Below are 17518 nucleotides of genomic sequence, written 5' to 3' on the forward strand. Positions count from 1 at the left end.
CCCACAAAGGGCATTGTAATAATGGTCGGATAATCTGTTTTAATGATGCCAGTTAATCTGAATCGATTCAGTAATTTGCTGCAATTACAACACACGGATTAGCAATGAAGATGATTGAGAGCCAGTGCTCTATTCCTGAAAGGAAGCATTGAGAAAAATATAGCAGAGGAAGAGCCAAGGCACTCTATGCCTGTTCATGCATGTGGCTAGTAATTACAATGCCCTCAGTTAGTTCTTCAATATTATTCATAATAATACTTCAGCAAATTATTTTGCAATAATTTACAGAAACCTGTAGAACTGGACTTCACCCTAACCAAGGCCCTGAGGTTCTGTGGGGCTTCAGTTGTTTCCCACCCTAAGTTTTGTGGAAGGTCAGTAACAACCCAAGAGAAACATGTCTAATTTCAGCCATCTGAGGTTTCTGGTAGTCTCACATCGAAGTGCTGGAAGGACACCAACTGCAACCCTGAAGAACTTCAGGGTCAAAATAGGTCTTCCCTGACATTGTGATGGTAGATAAAGGGGAAGCAGCAGGTCTACTATATTTGGATATCCAAAGGCATCCAATAAGGTGTCACTCAAAAGGTTAATAAGGGCTCATGGATCTGGCAATAATATATTAGCATGGATGAAGGATTGGTTGATGGCAGGAATCAGAGAGTTATGATTAAACTGCATCAGGATGCCCATGATGGGAAACCCCATTGGCCGGTTGCCAGGACGGAGAATCCCGCTGACGGTGGGGGCACACCGCACCAGAAAACGGGAGCGGCGGGACAGAGAATCCCACCCCTTACGTTTTATGTTTATATGTCTGCGCCATTAATTTGAGCTTTGCATTGTTCCTGAGAACTGAAATAATCCAGAAGATGCTGCATTAAGAGGTCAATGATTCAATCTAAATCTGTAGCATTGCTCCAAACTGAGTAACTTCCCTTTTTCTTTGTACTTTCCAGCATGGTCTTCCAGGACCACCAGGACCGCCAGGACCCCAGGGACCCCCCGGGGCTATTGTCACACAGGAAGTGCTACTGAAAGAGTTCAAAGAAATGCTTAAAGGTAAAGCCATGTGATGCTTCAATAATTAAAATCGCAATTGAAATAAATACTCATATTTAACACAGATGGGATTGTTCCCTGATACCATTTCCTCTCCATCACCAAGAGTGGGTACTCCCACTTCCATAACATTGCCCGTCTCTTAGAGAACTTAACGAGGCGAAAAACAAATTTATACAAGATTTGTATTCAAGAACCACCTCATCTGTTGCTAACACCCTTTGTTACGTCCAGACTCGACTATTCCAATCCTCTCTTGAACTCTATAAACATGGGCTCATCCAAACCTTTGCTGCCCAAATCTTAACTTGCACCACCCTGTTCAGTCATTACCCCATTGATCTACATTGCCCCCGGTCCAGCAATGCTTCACTTTAAAAATTCTCATCCATGTTTTGAAATCCTTCATTGGCCCCCTCCAGTTGGTATCCTCCTTATCTCTGTAACCATGTCCTGTACCACAACCCTCCAAAATGTCTGCACTTTTCCATTTCTGATCTCTAATGCATATTCAACTTTCATCACTTCACCATCGGATCCATGCCTTCTGCCGCCTAAGGCCCTGAACTCTGGAATTCCCTCCCTAAATCTTTCAATGATTCTATCTCTCTCGCTTCTTCTCTCTTCCTTAAAACCTTTTTTTTACCAAGCTTTTGGTCACTTTCCTCACATCTCCTTAGCTGTTTCAATGACAAATTTTGTTTGATTACTTTCCTGTGAAGCAGCTTGAAATGTTTTACTACGTCAAAGGCGCTCTTGCAATGGACGGTGAGTGAGTTAATAATGAATATAAATGTGCCCATAACAAACACCGGGGGAGATAATATCAGAAATAAATGGAACTTCAAGAAAACTTATGGGAGACAATATTTAAAATAAAGCAACTGCAAATGGCACTGAAGACAATCATTAGGATTAATGGGACTATAATATAACCTGCAGGAAGTGATAAATGAAACTGCAATAGAGACTGAATGATAGAGTGTTTGAAGTATATGAGGGCGACACACAGGTTGAGAGTGATAACTAAAATTAGTGAGACTGGAGGGGAGATTGAATCATGTACAAAAGTTAATGCAATAGAGGCTGAGTGAAATAATATAAAACATAAATAAAGCTGTATTAAAGATTGATGATAATGAAAATGAATGGGATTGTACCCTAGCTGTGGCCTAATCAATGGCTTCTATAGATTTATTAGCACCTTCTTAATTTTTTAATTCAATATCCTTGTTTGCAAAACCCAGATCCTATTTGCTTTGCAATCTATATTTAGGAATGTATATTTGTACCTTTAGATCAATGTATTTGTACCTCTATCTCCATGTATATACACTAATAGATGATAGAATTATAGAACGTTTACGGCAGAGGAAGGGGCCACTGGGCCTATCATGTCTGCCCGGCCAATAAACAAACCATCCAGGCTAATCCCACTTTTCGGCATTTGTTCGATAGTCCTGGAGGTAATGGCATATCCAGCCACCTTTTCAATGAGTAGAGGGTGCCTGCCTTCATTACCCTTTCAGGCAGTGAGTTCCAGACCCCTAACACACTCTGGGTGTTTTCTTCCCCCCTCATTCCCCTCTGATCATTCTACCTATCACTTTAAATGTATGCCCCACCCCCCAAGTCACTGACCTTTTGGTTAAGGTAAATCAGCCCTCCCCATTCATTCTATCCAGGTCCCCCACACACACAACTTTTCACAATTTTTCACATCATCAAATCTCACCTAAGCCTTCTCTATTCCAAGGAGAACAGTCCCAGCCTTTCCAATCTTTCCTCATAGCTGCATTTTTCCAGTCCTGGCAACATCCTCGTAAATCTCCTCTGTACCCTCTCGAGTGCAATTACATCCTTTCAGTAATGAGGTGACCAGAACTGTAAACAGTACTCAAGCTGTGGCCTAACTAATGATTTGTACTGTTCCAGCATAACCTCCCTGCTCTTATAATCTAATATGCGTTCTCAACCACCTTATCGACCTGTCCTGCTACCTTCAGGAATTGTGGACAGTCCACGCTAAGGTCCTTCACTTTCCCTGCGTCGCTCAGTATTCTCCCACTAATTTTGTATTTCTCTGCCTTCATTAACCAAATGCAGCACCTCACACTTCTCGGCGTTGAATTCCACTTGACACTTATCTGCCACCGGATCAGTCCATTGATATCGTCCTGCAGTTTGCAGCTATTCCCCTATCCAAAGATGTGCAGGTCAGGTGGATTGGCCATGTTAAAATTGCCCCTTATTGTCCAAAGATGTGCAGATTAGGTAGGGTTTTGGGGTTACAGGGTTAGGGTGAGGGAGGATACTCTTTTAGAGGCTTAGTGAAGACCCGATGGGCCAAATGGCCTCCTTCTGCACTGTAGGGATTCTATGGATTCTAAGGTTCTATGATTCTATCAATATGCCTGCCTGACCTGCCTGTGCTGCATTTTCTGTCCTTGTTTCACACTTATCCATGTTAAACTGCATCTGGTGACACCACAAGCATGTCAACGTCTGCAATCTCTTGCGTTCGTCCTCAAGACTTTACATCCTCCAGTTTGGCATCGTCAGCACATTTTAATGTTCCCTTAATGCCCATGGCCTGTGTATATAGGTGGAGCAGTTTCATTAATTTTTAAAAATTCATTCATGTGATGTGGGCATCGCTGGCTAGGCCAGCATTTATTGCCCATCCCTAATTGCAGCAGTTCATGTGGTGTAGGTACACCCACAGTGCTGTTAGGGAGGGAGTTCCAGGATTTTGACCCAGTGACAGTGAAGGAACAGCAATATATTTCCTAGTCAGGATGGTGAGTGACTTAGAGGGGAGCTTCCAGGTGGTCCTGGTGATGAGATAGTGATGAGTATCATGATATAACAATGAGAGCAGAAGTCATGTACAAGAGACTAAGTAGTATCAGTCTGCACATGAGAGTGAAGCACTTACCTAGAAGCTTGTCATATATTATAGTGTAAATAATCGTGCTGTTGAAGAAAACTACCAGAGATAGATCTAAGTCACTCGTACGTAGAGGGAAACCTTCCCAATACAGATCAGGCCACAAGTTACTCAAAGAGGGATCCAAATTCAATTTACTGTGGAAATCAAAGCACAAACCAGAGTGCAGAATACCTCAGCTTAAATAGCACAAGAAAAACCCCAACATTATTCAAATTAATGATGAATGAACGGGCTAGTTTAGCACAGTGGGCCAAACAGCTGGCTTATAATGAAGAACAAGGCCAGCAGGGCGGGTTCAATTCCCATACCAATCTCCCCAAACAGGCGCCGGAATGTGGCGACTAGGGGCTTTTCACAGTAACTTCATTGAAGCCTACTTGTGACAATAAGCAATTATTATTATTATTAGATAAATTGTTCTCTTATTTCCAACTTAAGTTGACTCTCTTTCTGCAGAAGTGGTTGAAGAAAGAAATAGGATCACGTTGCAACAGAAGTGCCAGGAGTGTCCAGGAATTCAGGGCAGTCTTGCCTTTCCCGCACTGTTACCCAGGGAGATGGGCCCATATCATAGGCTGGAGGCAGCCTTCCATTGCAAGCTGAAGGACAACCTTGTGATAAACAGAAAGAGTCTGAGGGAGCTGCAGAACTTTCATATTGTGAGTGGTTTTTGAACTTACATGACCAGCATAACTGTACTTTCCTGCACTAATGTTAGTGAGCAGTAAGAATATGTATAAATAATGGGCTCCATCTGGCGCGACACAGCCGGTAGATGCTGGGAAAAACATCCCACGGGCTTCCTGACTGCCAGTACGCCTTGCGAGATCTACCCAGATCTCGCGAGGCATCGCGATCAGGATCCTGCCCACAATGGGCGTGACCAAGTCTCACGCACCTAAGTAGGTTTTAAACCTGCTTAGGCATGCTCACCCGGGATCTACTGGACCCCTGGTTTCTAACGGCCTTCCCAGGGCATCCCCAGCCAGGTGCCATTCAGTACTGGTCCACACAAACTTTGTTAAAGTCATCCAGACACAAAACATTAGCTATCTTCTCTCTCCACAGATGCTGTCAGACCTGCTGCGATTGTCCAGTATTTTCTGTTTTTGTTTCAGATTCCAACATCTGCAGTAATTTGCTTTTATCACTGAGACTGAGGCCTGCAATGATAGAAAGTTGGCATATAGTAGAGAAAAAAGAGGTCAACACCTTTGTTACTCTTTCTGGAGGACTAGTGCAACTTAAACATCTGGGAAGACAGGGGATTCCTGTTCGCACTGGGGAAGACTTGACAAAATGCAAGATGTTAACCAACACTATAGAATGAGTATGTACTTAGTGAAAGAATTCCAACATGGATAAGTGTGAGGTGGTGTATTGTGATAGGAGGAATAAAGAGACAAGGGCTCACGGACAATAAGAGCTTAAATAGGGCAAAGGTGCAAAGGGATCTAAAATTACAGATTCATAAATCATTTAAAGCAGCAATACAGGTTAACAAGACCATAAAAAGGCAAACAGTGCCCTTGGATCTATTTCTTGAGGAATGGAATTCAAAAACAGAGAAGTAGGTTGGAGACTAATCAAATACTGTGGAGTATTGCGAACAGTGTTGTAAGGTTCGATATAAAAAGGACACAGCGACACTGGAGAAGGTGCAAACAAGATTTACAATTTTTACACCAGAGTAAGAAGGCGTAACCATCAGGAAGTGCTGAACAGGTTAAGGCTTTTTGCTCTAGAAAATAGAAAGCCGAGAGGTGACCTGAAAGACCTCTTCAAAATTGTGAAGAGTGCAACAGGGTAGATACTCTCCAGTATCGGCGCGATGTCCGCCGACCGGCGCCAAAAACGGCGCAAATCAGTCCGGCATCGCGCCGCCCCAAAGGTGCGGAATCCTCCACATCTTGGGGGGCTGAGCCCCAACCTTGAGGGGCTAGGCCCGCGCCAGACTGATTTCCGCCCTGCCAGCGGGCGGAAAAGGCCTTTGGTGCCCCGCCAGCTGGCGCGGAAATGACATCTCCGGGCGGCGCATGCGCGGGAGCGTTAGCGGCCGAAAACGGCATCCCCGCGCATGCGCTGTGGAGTAGTCTCTTCCGCCTCCGCCATGGTGGAGACCGTGGCGAAGGCGAAGGGAAAGAGTGCCCCCACGGCACAGGCCCGCCTGCGGATCGGTGGGCCCCGATCACAGGCCAGGCCACCGTGGGGGCACCCCTGGGGCCAGATCCCCCCGCGCCCCCCCCCCCCCAGGACCCCGGAATCCGCCCGCGCCGCCTTGTCCCGCCGGTAAAGTAGGTGGTTCAATCCACGCCGGCGTGACAGGCATTCTAGCAGCGGAACCTCGGCCCATCCGGGCCGGAGAATCGCGCGGGGGGGGAGCCCGCCAACCGGCACGGCGTGATTCCTGCCCCCGCCGAATCTCCGGTGCCGGAGAATTCGGCAACCGGCGGGGGCGGGATTCACGCCAGCCCCCGGCGATTCTCCGACCCGGCGGGGGGTCGGAGAATCTCGCCCCATAATACAATATATTTCTGGAGCATAAACAGAGGCATGGCTGAATGGACTGAAATGGCAGCCAGTTCGGTTGAGTGACTCGTTTCTAAGCTGTGTCTCGGGCAGAATGTATATGGTCTCTTACTGTCCATGATCAGCATGTTTTGTATGGAAAGAGGCATGCCCTTTCTTGGAGTTTGTAGCCCAATTAAGTAATTGAGCAGCAGGTTTATGTGAGTTTAAAAAAATAAAGGTTATTTATTCTCATACACTTAACCCAAATTAAACACAATGTAACACACTCAATCTCAAACACACACTCGCACACTTAAAGATTGGATACAGATAAGGAAAATGCACTTTTACAGATTATGGTTATCTTGGTCCCTGATTTGTGATTTCCTGTCCCCCGTATTGCAAGCCTGTGGTCTTTTGGAGGGATTTGATGATTTAAAGTTGAAGTGAGGATCTTATAAAGTGAAGAGGTCACAGAAGATTGGGCGGTTTCTTGTAGTCAAATAGCTAAGAGGTTGGTTCTCAGGTGAACCTTAAAACTGAAACACATTAAGTACTCTGGCTGCCTGGGGTCCTGCAGCTGGTTTCCAAGTCTGGTTCACAGACTGGCTAAACTGATGGCTCCGATGGTTTCAGATGTTCTCCTCAGCAAACTATTCCTACACGATCAGTCAGTGTCTTTGTTTTAGAATGACCCATTCAAATCATATCACACCCTTTCGATTGGTCTCAGGGCAAGCCATAAACTCACATCAGCATGGAAATGTTTACTTTTTCGCTCTTGAGACACGAGTGTCTCAAAAGAAGTCAAGTGATCATTTTTTTAAATCCAGTTTTTTAAAAATAGAAAATGAATTTGAAGTTCAGAATATGACGTGCGGGTATTGGGCATGATAGCTGTTAATTCTATGCAGTCATTCAATGTAATATGAAGTCCTCTTCTTCCCACCTTGGAGTTTCAGAGTTTCAGGGCCATAACCCTCGAATTACCAGCAGATGGCATCAGGGGCATACAAGAGGGTAAAGGGTCCCCATTTCCCCATTGCAAATGGCCAACAGTTGTCCTGTCAGGGAGCGGAATGAAGTTAAGGTGTGAATGCAGCAGTAGGCCTCGCTGCCTGATTCCCCACTCTGTGCTGCTGTCCCACCCCATTTGACCCACACCCCGAAGAGGAGACCTACATCTCAATCAAACCCAGATTGATGGAACAAAGGTCCTGATTACTGTAAGAATGCAAAGTGAAAGAATCCTGTTTAAATTAGATCCACAATACTTGTTGATGATATTGACAAAAGCTCAACATGTTAGTATAACACTCCACAGATGAAGAGCAAAATGAACCCATTGATTTGATGTGATTTAATGTCTGTGGTGTTGGGTGTTCTAACACACAGAAGAGCCAACACAGTTGCATATGGTACAACGCTTGTTTATTTAAACTCACTATTTACAACTTGGTCTTTGCACTCTGCACGTGGGGGGCTCCCTGCTTGTGGTGTTTCAACAGCTCTTTCATGCTTCCTTCTCCCCAGACCTACTGACCTCCAGGTGTCGTGCTCGTGCTTTTTATGTGGTTGGTGTTCTTGTCTGTGATTGGTTGTGGTGTTGTGTACTCTGATTTGCCTGTTAGTGTGTCCATCATGATGTGTGTGTTTGAATATCATGACATCCCCCCTTTTTACAAAGATATGTGCCTACGTGGTAATAAATATGATCGTGACGTGAGTGCATCTAAGAGTGTGTGTGTGTCGTGTGCAGCATGTGTCTATGACGGAACTATGTACATGGGGCGATGTCGAGTGCGTCACATGAATCCAGTTGTACCATAACATAACAGAAATGCGAACGAGAGAAGAAGAAAAAAAATTTTGAACAGTTGTCCAGTCAGACGACATCTGGAACGATAAACAACAACAGGTTATCATGTAAAATTGTCCAACTTATTAAACATATGAACTGTATTATAAGTCCATTCTAATGGGTTTGCGACGAATTCGGGTTGACCGCCTTAAGGGTGGATCAAGAACCACCGGCTGCTGTGCAGGCATGGCCATGGGTGGCGATGGAAAGGGCGTGATGTGCGGCAGCTCCACAAAGTCATCCTCGGAAGCCTGTTGAGGATCTGGCGTGTTGTGTGGCTGTGAACGTGGAAGTCGGCGAAGGGCGCGCCGATTGCGGCGACGCACGGAACCATCCGGCATGCGAACCAGGAACGAGCGGGGAGCCACTTGTCGGAGGACTTCGGCCGGTGCTGACCAGCCACCATACGGTTGATGGACGCGTACTTTGTCTCCGGAGGACAGGGGGGGCAGGTCCGTCGCTCGTGTGTCGTACCGACCTTTCTGGCGATCACGCTGCAGTTGCATGTCCCGAAGAACCGCCTCATGGTCTGTTGTCGGTGCCAGGACGGAAGGTACCGTCGTCCTGAGGGAGCGACCCATTAGTAGCTGCGCTGGCGAGAGGCCCGTGGATAACGGGGCCGATCGATAGGCCAGCAAGGCAAGGTTAAAGTCCGATCCGGCATCAGCCGCCTTGCACAGGAGCCGCTTTGCGATGTGGACACCCTTTTCAGCCTTCCCGTTCGATTGTGGATGCAGAGGGCTGGATGTCACATGAGTGAAACCATATGCTGCGGCAAAGGACGACCATTCACGGCTGGCAAAACAAGGTCCATTGTCTGACATGACAGTCCTTGGAATGCCATGGCGAGCAAACGTTTCCTTGCAGGCCCCAATGACTGCGGACGACGTCAGATCATGGAGAGGCATGACTTCCGGGTAGTTTGAGAAGTAGTCTATAATAACAATGTAATCTCTGCCGAGCGCGTGAAATAGGTCAACACCCACCTTCGCCCAGGGGGACGTCACCATCTCGTGTGGTAGAAGTGTTTCCGGAGGTTGCGCCGGCTGAAACCTCTGACAGGTTGTGCAGTTGAGCACCATGTTGGCTATGTCTTCATTAATACCCGGCCAATATACCGCCGCCCGGGCCCTTCGTCTGCATTTTTCGACACCCAAGTGGCCTTCGTGTAGTTGACGAAGAATCATCTGGCGCACACTGTGTGGAATGACGATCCTATGCGATTTCATAAGGACCCCGTCTATATTGGTGAGATCATCTCGCACATTGTAAAACTGGGGGCACTGCCCTTTTAGCCACCCTTCCGTCATGTGGCGCATCACTCGCTGCAGCAGAGGGTCAGTCGCCGTCTCTGCGCGTATGTGGGCCAGACAAGGATCATCAGCTGGCATATTTGCTGCTGTCAGAGTCACGTGTGCCTCAATTTGACGCACGAACCCCTCCGCATCTGGTGGTGTGCTCACTGCTCGGGAAAGAGTGTCCGCCACTATGAGTTCCTTCCCCGGAGTGTAGATCAGTTCAAAATCGTACCTCCTGAGTTTGAGTAAGATGCGCTGGAGGCGAGGAGTCATGTCGTTCAGGTCTTTGTTAATGATGTTGACCAGGGGGCGGTGGTCAGTTTCGACCGTGAATCGTGGCAGGCCATACACATAGTCGTGGAACTTGTCCAGTCCAGTTAACAAGCCCAGGCATTCTTTTTCGATTTGCGCGTAGCGCTGTTCGGTAGGGGTCATGGCTCGTGAGGCATACGCAACCGGGGCCCATGATGACGTGCTGTCTTTTTGCAGGAGTACCGCTCCAATACCAGATTGGCTGGCGTCTGTTGAGATCTTTGTAGGGCGAGTCGCGTCAAAGAAGGCCAGCACTGGTGCCGTGACCAGTTTGTGCTTGAGCTCCTCCCATTCCTGCTGATGCGACTGGTGCCAGTTGAATTCCGTCGATTTTTTTACGAGATGGCGCATGTTTGTTGTATGAGAAGCCAGGTTGGGAATGAACTTCCCAAGGAAGTTGACCATGCCCAGGAATCTTAAGACAGCCTTCTTGTCAGCCGGTCGTGGCATGGCTGTGATGGCGCTAACCTTGTCTGCATCGGGACGGACCCCGGACCTTGAGATGTGGTCCCCGAGGAATTTCAGCTCCGTCTGGCCGAAAGCACACTTCGCACGGTTGAGACGCAGGCCATTTTGCCGTATGCGGGTGAAGACACGTCGAAGACGATGCATGTGTTCCTGCGGAGTGGTGGACCAAATGATGATATCGTCCACATATACACGTACCCCTTCGATGCCTTCCATCATCTGCTCCATAATGCGGTGGAATACTTCAGATGCCGAAATGATGCCGAATGGCATCCGGTTGTAGCAGAATCTGCCAAAAGGGGTGTTGAATGTGCATAGTCTTCGGCTGGCCGGGTCCAGTTGGATCTGCCAGAATCCTTTGGACGCATCCAATTTAGTGAATATGTTGGCTCGCGCCATCTCGCTGGTGAGGTCTTCTCGTTTCGGGATGGGATAGTGTTCCCGCATGATGTTGTTGTTCAGATCTTTTGGATCTATACATATACGGAGCTCGCCAGAGGGCTTCTTTACACAGACCATGGAGCTGACCCATGGCGTGGGCTCCGTGACCTTGGATAGGACCCCTTGGTCCTGAAGAATCTGCAGTTGTGCCTTGAGGCGGTCTTTGAGAGGCGCAGGAACCCTGCGAGGTGCGTGAACGACAGGGATGGCGTCCGGTCTGAGTCGAATCTTGTACGTGTGTGGCAATGTCCCCATGCCTTCAAAAACCTCCTGGTTGTGAGCGAGGAGGGAATGGAGATTCGCGTGGAACTCAGCATCCGGGAAGTCGGATATCTCATCTGGAGAGAGAGACATGATGCGCTGTACCAGGTGAAGGACCTTACACGCTTGTGCGCCCAGTAACGAGTCCTTTGATGAGCCCACAACTTCGAAGGGGAGTGTGGCCGTGTACCTCTTGTGAGTCACCTGTAGCTGGCAAGATCCTACGGACGGGATAACGTTCCCGTTATAGTCAACCATCTTAAGCCGGGATGGTGTGATGAGTGGTTTGACCTTCATGGCCTGGACTGCAGAGTAAGCAATCAGGTTGGCGGATGCGCCGGTGTCCAGACGGAAGGCGACGCGCGATCGGTTGACCGTCAGGGTGGCACACCACTCATCGTCTGGATTGATGGCATTGACCTTGTTGACATCAATGACGGCAACTCTGAAGTCATCCTGGTCATCTGCATCACTTAACTGGAAGTCTTGATGCGTGGGCTGGACGGTCCTGACTCGTGTGCGAGGTTGTCGAGGATGCGCCGGATCCATGGGTTGAGCCGCACGACAGCGGGCTGCGTAGTGGCCTATCATGGCACATCTGTTGCACTGTTGGTATTTTGCAGGACATTGCCCTTTTAAGTGTAGACCTCCACACTTGCTGCACGTCATGACGTCACGGCGTTCGTTGCGCCACTGCGCATGCGCAGTGCGATCTTGCGGTGGGCGCGCCTGCGCAGTGCGTCCCTCGTTGTGGCCGTTATTCTTGGCGCGCACCTGCGCGGGAGACCGCGAAAAGCGCGGGAAGCGGCCGCTGTCGTCCGGGCCGTGGGGCGGGAAGAAATCGACGGCCTGGATGCGTTCAACGTCGTGGGCGGCCTGGCTTGCCGATTCGACGGCTGGGGACCCCCTCCGTGCCAACTCGGACGCCTGAAATCGGGCAAAACGGCAGGCAGCATTCTCATGGAGGACACAGGCTTCCACAGCAGACGCTAAGGTGAGGCTCTTTATTTTAAGAAGCTGCTGGCGTAGGCCACTGGAGGCAACGCCAAAAACAATCTGGTCCCTGATCATGGACTCTGTGGTGGTGCCGTAACCGCAGGACTGCGCCAGAATCCGGAGGTGCGTCAAAAAGGGTTGAAAAAGCTCCTCCTTACCTTGCAGGCGTTGCTGAAAGATGTATCTTTCGAAAGTTTCGTTTACTTCAGTTTGAAAGTGCTGGTCCATTTTGAGGATGACCGTGTCATATTTGGCCTGGTTTTCGCCTTCCTCGAACACCAGTGAATTAAAGACATCATTTGGGTGGGGGCCTGCGTAGAAGAGGAGCATTGCAATCTTCGAATCATCCGAGACATTCTGTTTTTCGGTGGCACGGATGTACAGGTCAAATCGCTGCCTGTAGAGCTTCCAGTTGGTGCCTAGGTTCCCCGTGACTTGCATCGGCTGCGGTTTGCCGGTGTGGTCCATGTCCAGAATGGCAGGTTGGTAGGCAGGTATCGATCCACTCCTGTACCATGTGGTGTTGGGTGTTCTAACACACAGAAGAGCCAACACAGTTGCATATGGTACAACGCTTGTTTATTTAAACTCACTATTTACAACTTGGTCTTTGCACTCTGCACGTGGGGGGCTCCCTGCTTGTGGTGTTTCAACAGCTCTTTCATGCTTCCTTCTCCCCAGACCTACTGACCTCCAGGTGTCGTGCTCGTGCTTTTTATGTGGTTGGTGTTCTTGTCTGTGATTGGTTGTGGTGTTGTGTACTCTGATTTGCCTGTTAGTGTGTCCATCATGATGTGTGTGTTTGAATATCATGACAATGTCTTCATTAAAGTTGCATGTAATTATAAGGGTCTGTGGACAATGTAACTGGGATATTAATCCTTAAGGTTTCACTTGGTTGCATGTATTGATGACGAAGAATTGAAAATGGGTCCCAGTCTGAGCTATTTAATAAGTGTGTTTACTTTCAGCCTGAAAAAGATGGCGTGTTCCTGCGAGGAATCGGTCTGAATCTGACCAGTGGCCAATACGTAGCCCCAGTGGCAGGGTTCTACCAGTTCTCAGCCAACCTCCATATTGGTAAGAAGATCAGGGAAGCAATTGGTTGTGCATGAGTGTTGTGTTAAGTAAATGTGTTCATTAGCTGCATGTTTGCACATCATGACATCTCCCCTTTTTAAAAATGTTTTGTTGGCGTATGTGAATGTATTTACATGTGAATGTGTCTAATGTGACTGATGGAGGACAACTAAACAGAGCAAACAAAACAAAAGTTCACATGTCCAGTCTCTGAGTCTTGCATCTGATCCTGGTCGAGCGGCGGAGAGGTGGCGGAGGGGACGTTGGCGCCTTGACAGGCGGGATGGAAGCCTGACTGGTGGCCTCGTGGTGCGAGGTATCAGGAGGTGGCAATTCAACATATGGAAATGGAGGAGAAAGTGGTGGCGGGCAGGCAACTTTGCGCAGTGCCTGTCGATTCCTTCGCACGATGGAGCCATCAGCCATATGTACAATATAAGAGCGGATCACGGTCTGTCGAACAACGACAGCTGGAGCAGACCACCCACCATCTGGTATCTTGATCCTGACAGTGTCTGCCGGGGATAGTACGGCCAGATCGGTGGTATGGGCATCATAGCCCTGCTTTTGACAGTCTCTGAGCTGCTGCATCTTCTGCAGCACCGGGAGGTGATCCAGGTTGGGCAGGTGTATGGCTGGAAGTGTAGTCTGCAGGTCCCCGTTCATCAGGAGTTGAGCCGGTGACATGCCAGTGGACAATGGAGTCTCCCTGTACGCGAGCATTTCAAGGTGTATGTCGGAAGCAGAGTCCCCGGCCTTGCAGATCAGCTGTTTCACAATGTGCACCCCTTTCTCGACTTTTCCACTGGACTGCGGATAGTGCGGACTGGAGGTGACATGCTGGAAATTGTATGACCTGGCAAACGTGGACCATTCTCGACCGTTAAAGTACGGGCCATTGTCGCTCATGACGGTGATTGGGATGCCATGCCTTGAGAACGTCTCCTTACAGGCTTTGATGACGGTTCGAGAGGTGAGGTCCGGAAGCTTCAGCACCTCATGGTAATTCAAGAAATAGTCAATGATCAATACGTAGTCGTGACCATTCTCATGAAAGAGGTCGATGCCAACCTTGGACCACGGAGAGGTCACTATGCCATGCTGTTGGAGCGTCTCCTTGCTCTGCGTTGGCTGGAATGGCTGACAGGTAGCACAGTTCAGGACCATGTTCGTGATGTCCTGGCTGATGCTGGGTCAGTAGACAGCTTGCCGGGCTCTGCGTCTGCACTTCAACGCCCAGGTGTCCCTCATGAATCTGGCGCAGCACCAAGCTCTGGAGACTGAGCGGAATGACAATCCTGTCCAGCTTGAGGAGGATACCAGCAATCACCATCAGGTCGTCCTTCACATTGTAAAATTGTGGGCACTGCCCTTTCTGCCAGCCATTGGTGAGGTTGTGGATGACGCGCTGCAAGAGGGGGTCTTTGGCTGTCTCATCACGGATGAGAACTACCTTCTCATCTGTCGCCGGGAGAGTGCTAGCACACAGCTGCACCTGCGATTCGATGTGCTGGATGATCCCCAGCTCACTGGGCAAGGTGACGGAGCGGGACGATGTATCAGCGATGATGAGCTCCTTGCCAGGAGTTGAAGTCATACCTCCTAAGTTTAAGCAGGATTCTCTGCAACCGAGGCATCATGTAGTTCAGGTCCTTGTGGATGATGTGGACCAGAGGCCTATGATCCGTCTCGACGGTGAATGTCGTGGACATAATCATGAACTTTGAGGATGCCGGTGAGAAGACCCAAGCACGCCTTCTCAATCTGTGCATATCTGGTTTCAGTGGGCGTCATCGCTCTTGATGCGTAGGCTACTGGTGCCCAGGATGATGTGTCATCTCGTTGAAGCAACACCGCACCGATGCCATCCTGACTCGCACCTGTGGATATCTTTGTCTCCCGGTCCAGGTGGAAGAATGCCAGGACTGGTGCAGTGGTGAACTTGGCTTTCAGCTCCAGCCACTCTGTCTGGTGTGCCACCTTCCACTCAAAGGCAGTGGACTTTTTCACCAGGTTGCGTAGGGCCGTGGTGTGTGTGGCCATGTTTGGAATAAACTTGCCCAGAAAATTGACCATACCCAAGAAACGCAGCAACGCCTTTTGTCCTCAGGGACCTTCATCGCCTCGATGGCCATGATTTTGTCTGTGTCCGGGCGCACACTATGCTGTGAGATCAGGTCGTCTCGGAACTGGAGCGTCGGTGTGCCAAAACAACATTTGGACCTGTTTAACTTGAGGCCGTTGGCATGTACACGGCGGAATACCTTCTGGAGACGGGACACATGTTCTTCAGAGGTCGTGGACCATATGATGATGTCGTCCACGTACACATGAACCCCTTCAATGCCTTCCATCATCTGCTCTATGATGCGATGGAATATCTCCGATGCCGAGATGATGCCAAATGGCATGCGATTGTAGCAGTATCTGCCAAAAGGCGTGTTGAAGGCGCAGAGCCTTCTGCTGGACTCTTCCTGCTGGATTTGCCAAAATCTCTGTGATGCATCCAATTTGGTGAAGAAGCGTGCGTGTGCCATCTCACTCGTGAGTTCATCCCGCTTCGGGATGGGGTAATGTTCCCGCATGATATTCGTATTGAGGTCCTTGGGATCAATGTAGATGCGCAGGTCCCCTGAAGGCTTCTTTACGCACACCATCGAGCTGACCCAGTCAGTCGGTTCAGTGACCTTGGATATGATGCCTTTTTTGCTGAAGATCCTTGAGCTGTGCCTTCAGGCGCTCCCTCAGTGGAGCAGGGACTCGTCGTGGTGCGTGGACCACTGACTTGGCATCAGGTCGTAGCAGAATCTTGTGTCGAAACGGCAGCGTGCCCATCCCGTTGGACACATCTGGATACTGGGCGAGGATGTCGTCGATGCCGGCCTGAAGATCCACATGGGAGGATGTTGCATTGCAAACCCTTTGAATGAGGTTCAGCTGCTTGCAGGTGTGCGCACCTAGTAGGGATGCCCTGTCCGGCTTAACAATTTCCAAGCGTAATCGTGCTTGTGTATGTCGGTTGGATAGGTGCAGATGGCAGGATCCCAATGCCGTGATGGCATTCCCGTTGTAATCCAGGAGCTTGCAGGCAGCTGAAAGGACCGTGGGGGGCTTCTTGATGTGTCTGAAGGCTGCCTGTGAGAGGAGGTTGGCAGAGGCACCTGTGTCCAGCTTGAACTGGATGGGGCAGTGGTTGACCTTCATCACTGCTCGCCATTCGTCCTTGGAATCCACAGCTAGGATTGATTGGACTTGCGATGTGTCTGGTGTGGCATATTCACACGTTGTAATAATGCCCACACGGTAGGCGTTGTCCAGGCAATCATCATCTGGATCCGTTGCACTGCCGGGATCAGAATCCTGTAGGCGTTGTTGCACATTCTGGTTGCACCGTCGTCGGAATTGGGAGCACTGGCTCCTGACAGGCGGTGCAGATCTGCACAGGGCTGCATAGTGGCCTGGCTTCCCACAGTTTAAACAGCGTCTGCCTCTTGCAGGGCAGCGTTTCTTTAAATGGGCGGTGCCACAGTTCGAATACGTCATGACGTTGGCGTCCTGACACTCCATGCGTCGTTGCACGGCAGTGCGGTTCTCAGACGTCTGCACCTGCGCAGCGCGGGTTTCGGCCGCTTCGTTATCCCCTTCGCATCGTGCATCCGCGGGCCCCGGGAATAGCATGCGAAATGGCCGCTTTCGCCAATGTTGAGGCGCTGCATCCGGGAAATGGCCTGCACACTCTCCGCCTCGTGGGAGGCTAGTCTAACATTTTCTGCCGTTTTGTACTGGGAATAGCGATTTTCAGCGTGCTCGTGCACTGTGCAGGTTTCAATTGCAATTGGCAGGGTCATATGCTTGATCTTCAGTAACTGCTCTCTCAGAGGATTAGAGTGAACGCCAAAAACGATTTGGTCTCTGATCATGGAGTCAGCGATATCACCGAAGTTGCAAGATTGCTCTTGCAGTCTAAGGTTAGTTAAATATGAGGTGAAGGATTCATCTTTACCTTCCAATCGCTGCTTGAATATGTAGCGCTCGAAGATTTTGTTGGTGTCCACCTCACAGTGACTGTCAAACTTGTCCAGGATGGTCTGAAACTTTGTCTTGTCTTGGTCTTCAGTGAAGTGAAAGGAATTGAATATTTCCAAGGCGTGATCACCCGCTGTGGTGAGGTGAAGAGCTATCTTCCGTGCATCAAACGCACCATTGAGGTCTGATGCTTCGACGTAAAGCTGAAATTTCTGCTTGAATGTCCGCCAGTTGGCACTGAGATTGCCG

At 49.2% G+C, this 17518-nt stretch overlaps 1 protein-coding gene across 1 annotated transcript in view; it reads left to right on the forward strand.

Annotated features, from left to right (window-relative positions):
- LOC140389355 (erythroferrone-like) overlaps positions 1–17518 on the forward strand; it is a 284489-nt gene that overhangs the window by 64683 nt on the left and 202288 nt on the right. Inside the window, exons 3-5 of the mRNA XM_072473521.1 lie at positions 960–1062; positions 4472–4674; positions 13135–13243. Of these exons, the coding sequence (XP_072329622.1) occupies positions 960–1062; positions 4472–4674; positions 13135–13243 (415 nt within the window). The remainder of the gene's footprint in view (positions 1–959; positions 1063–4471; positions 4675–13134; positions 13244–17518) is intronic.

Source organism: Scyliorhinus torazame, chromosome 14, assembly GCF_047496885.1.
Source record: "Scyliorhinus torazame isolate Kashiwa2021f chromosome 14, sScyTor2.1, whole genome shotgun sequence".
NCBI lineage: Eukaryota > Metazoa > Chordata > Chondrichthyes > Carcharhiniformes > Scyliorhinidae > Scyliorhinus > Scyliorhinus torazame.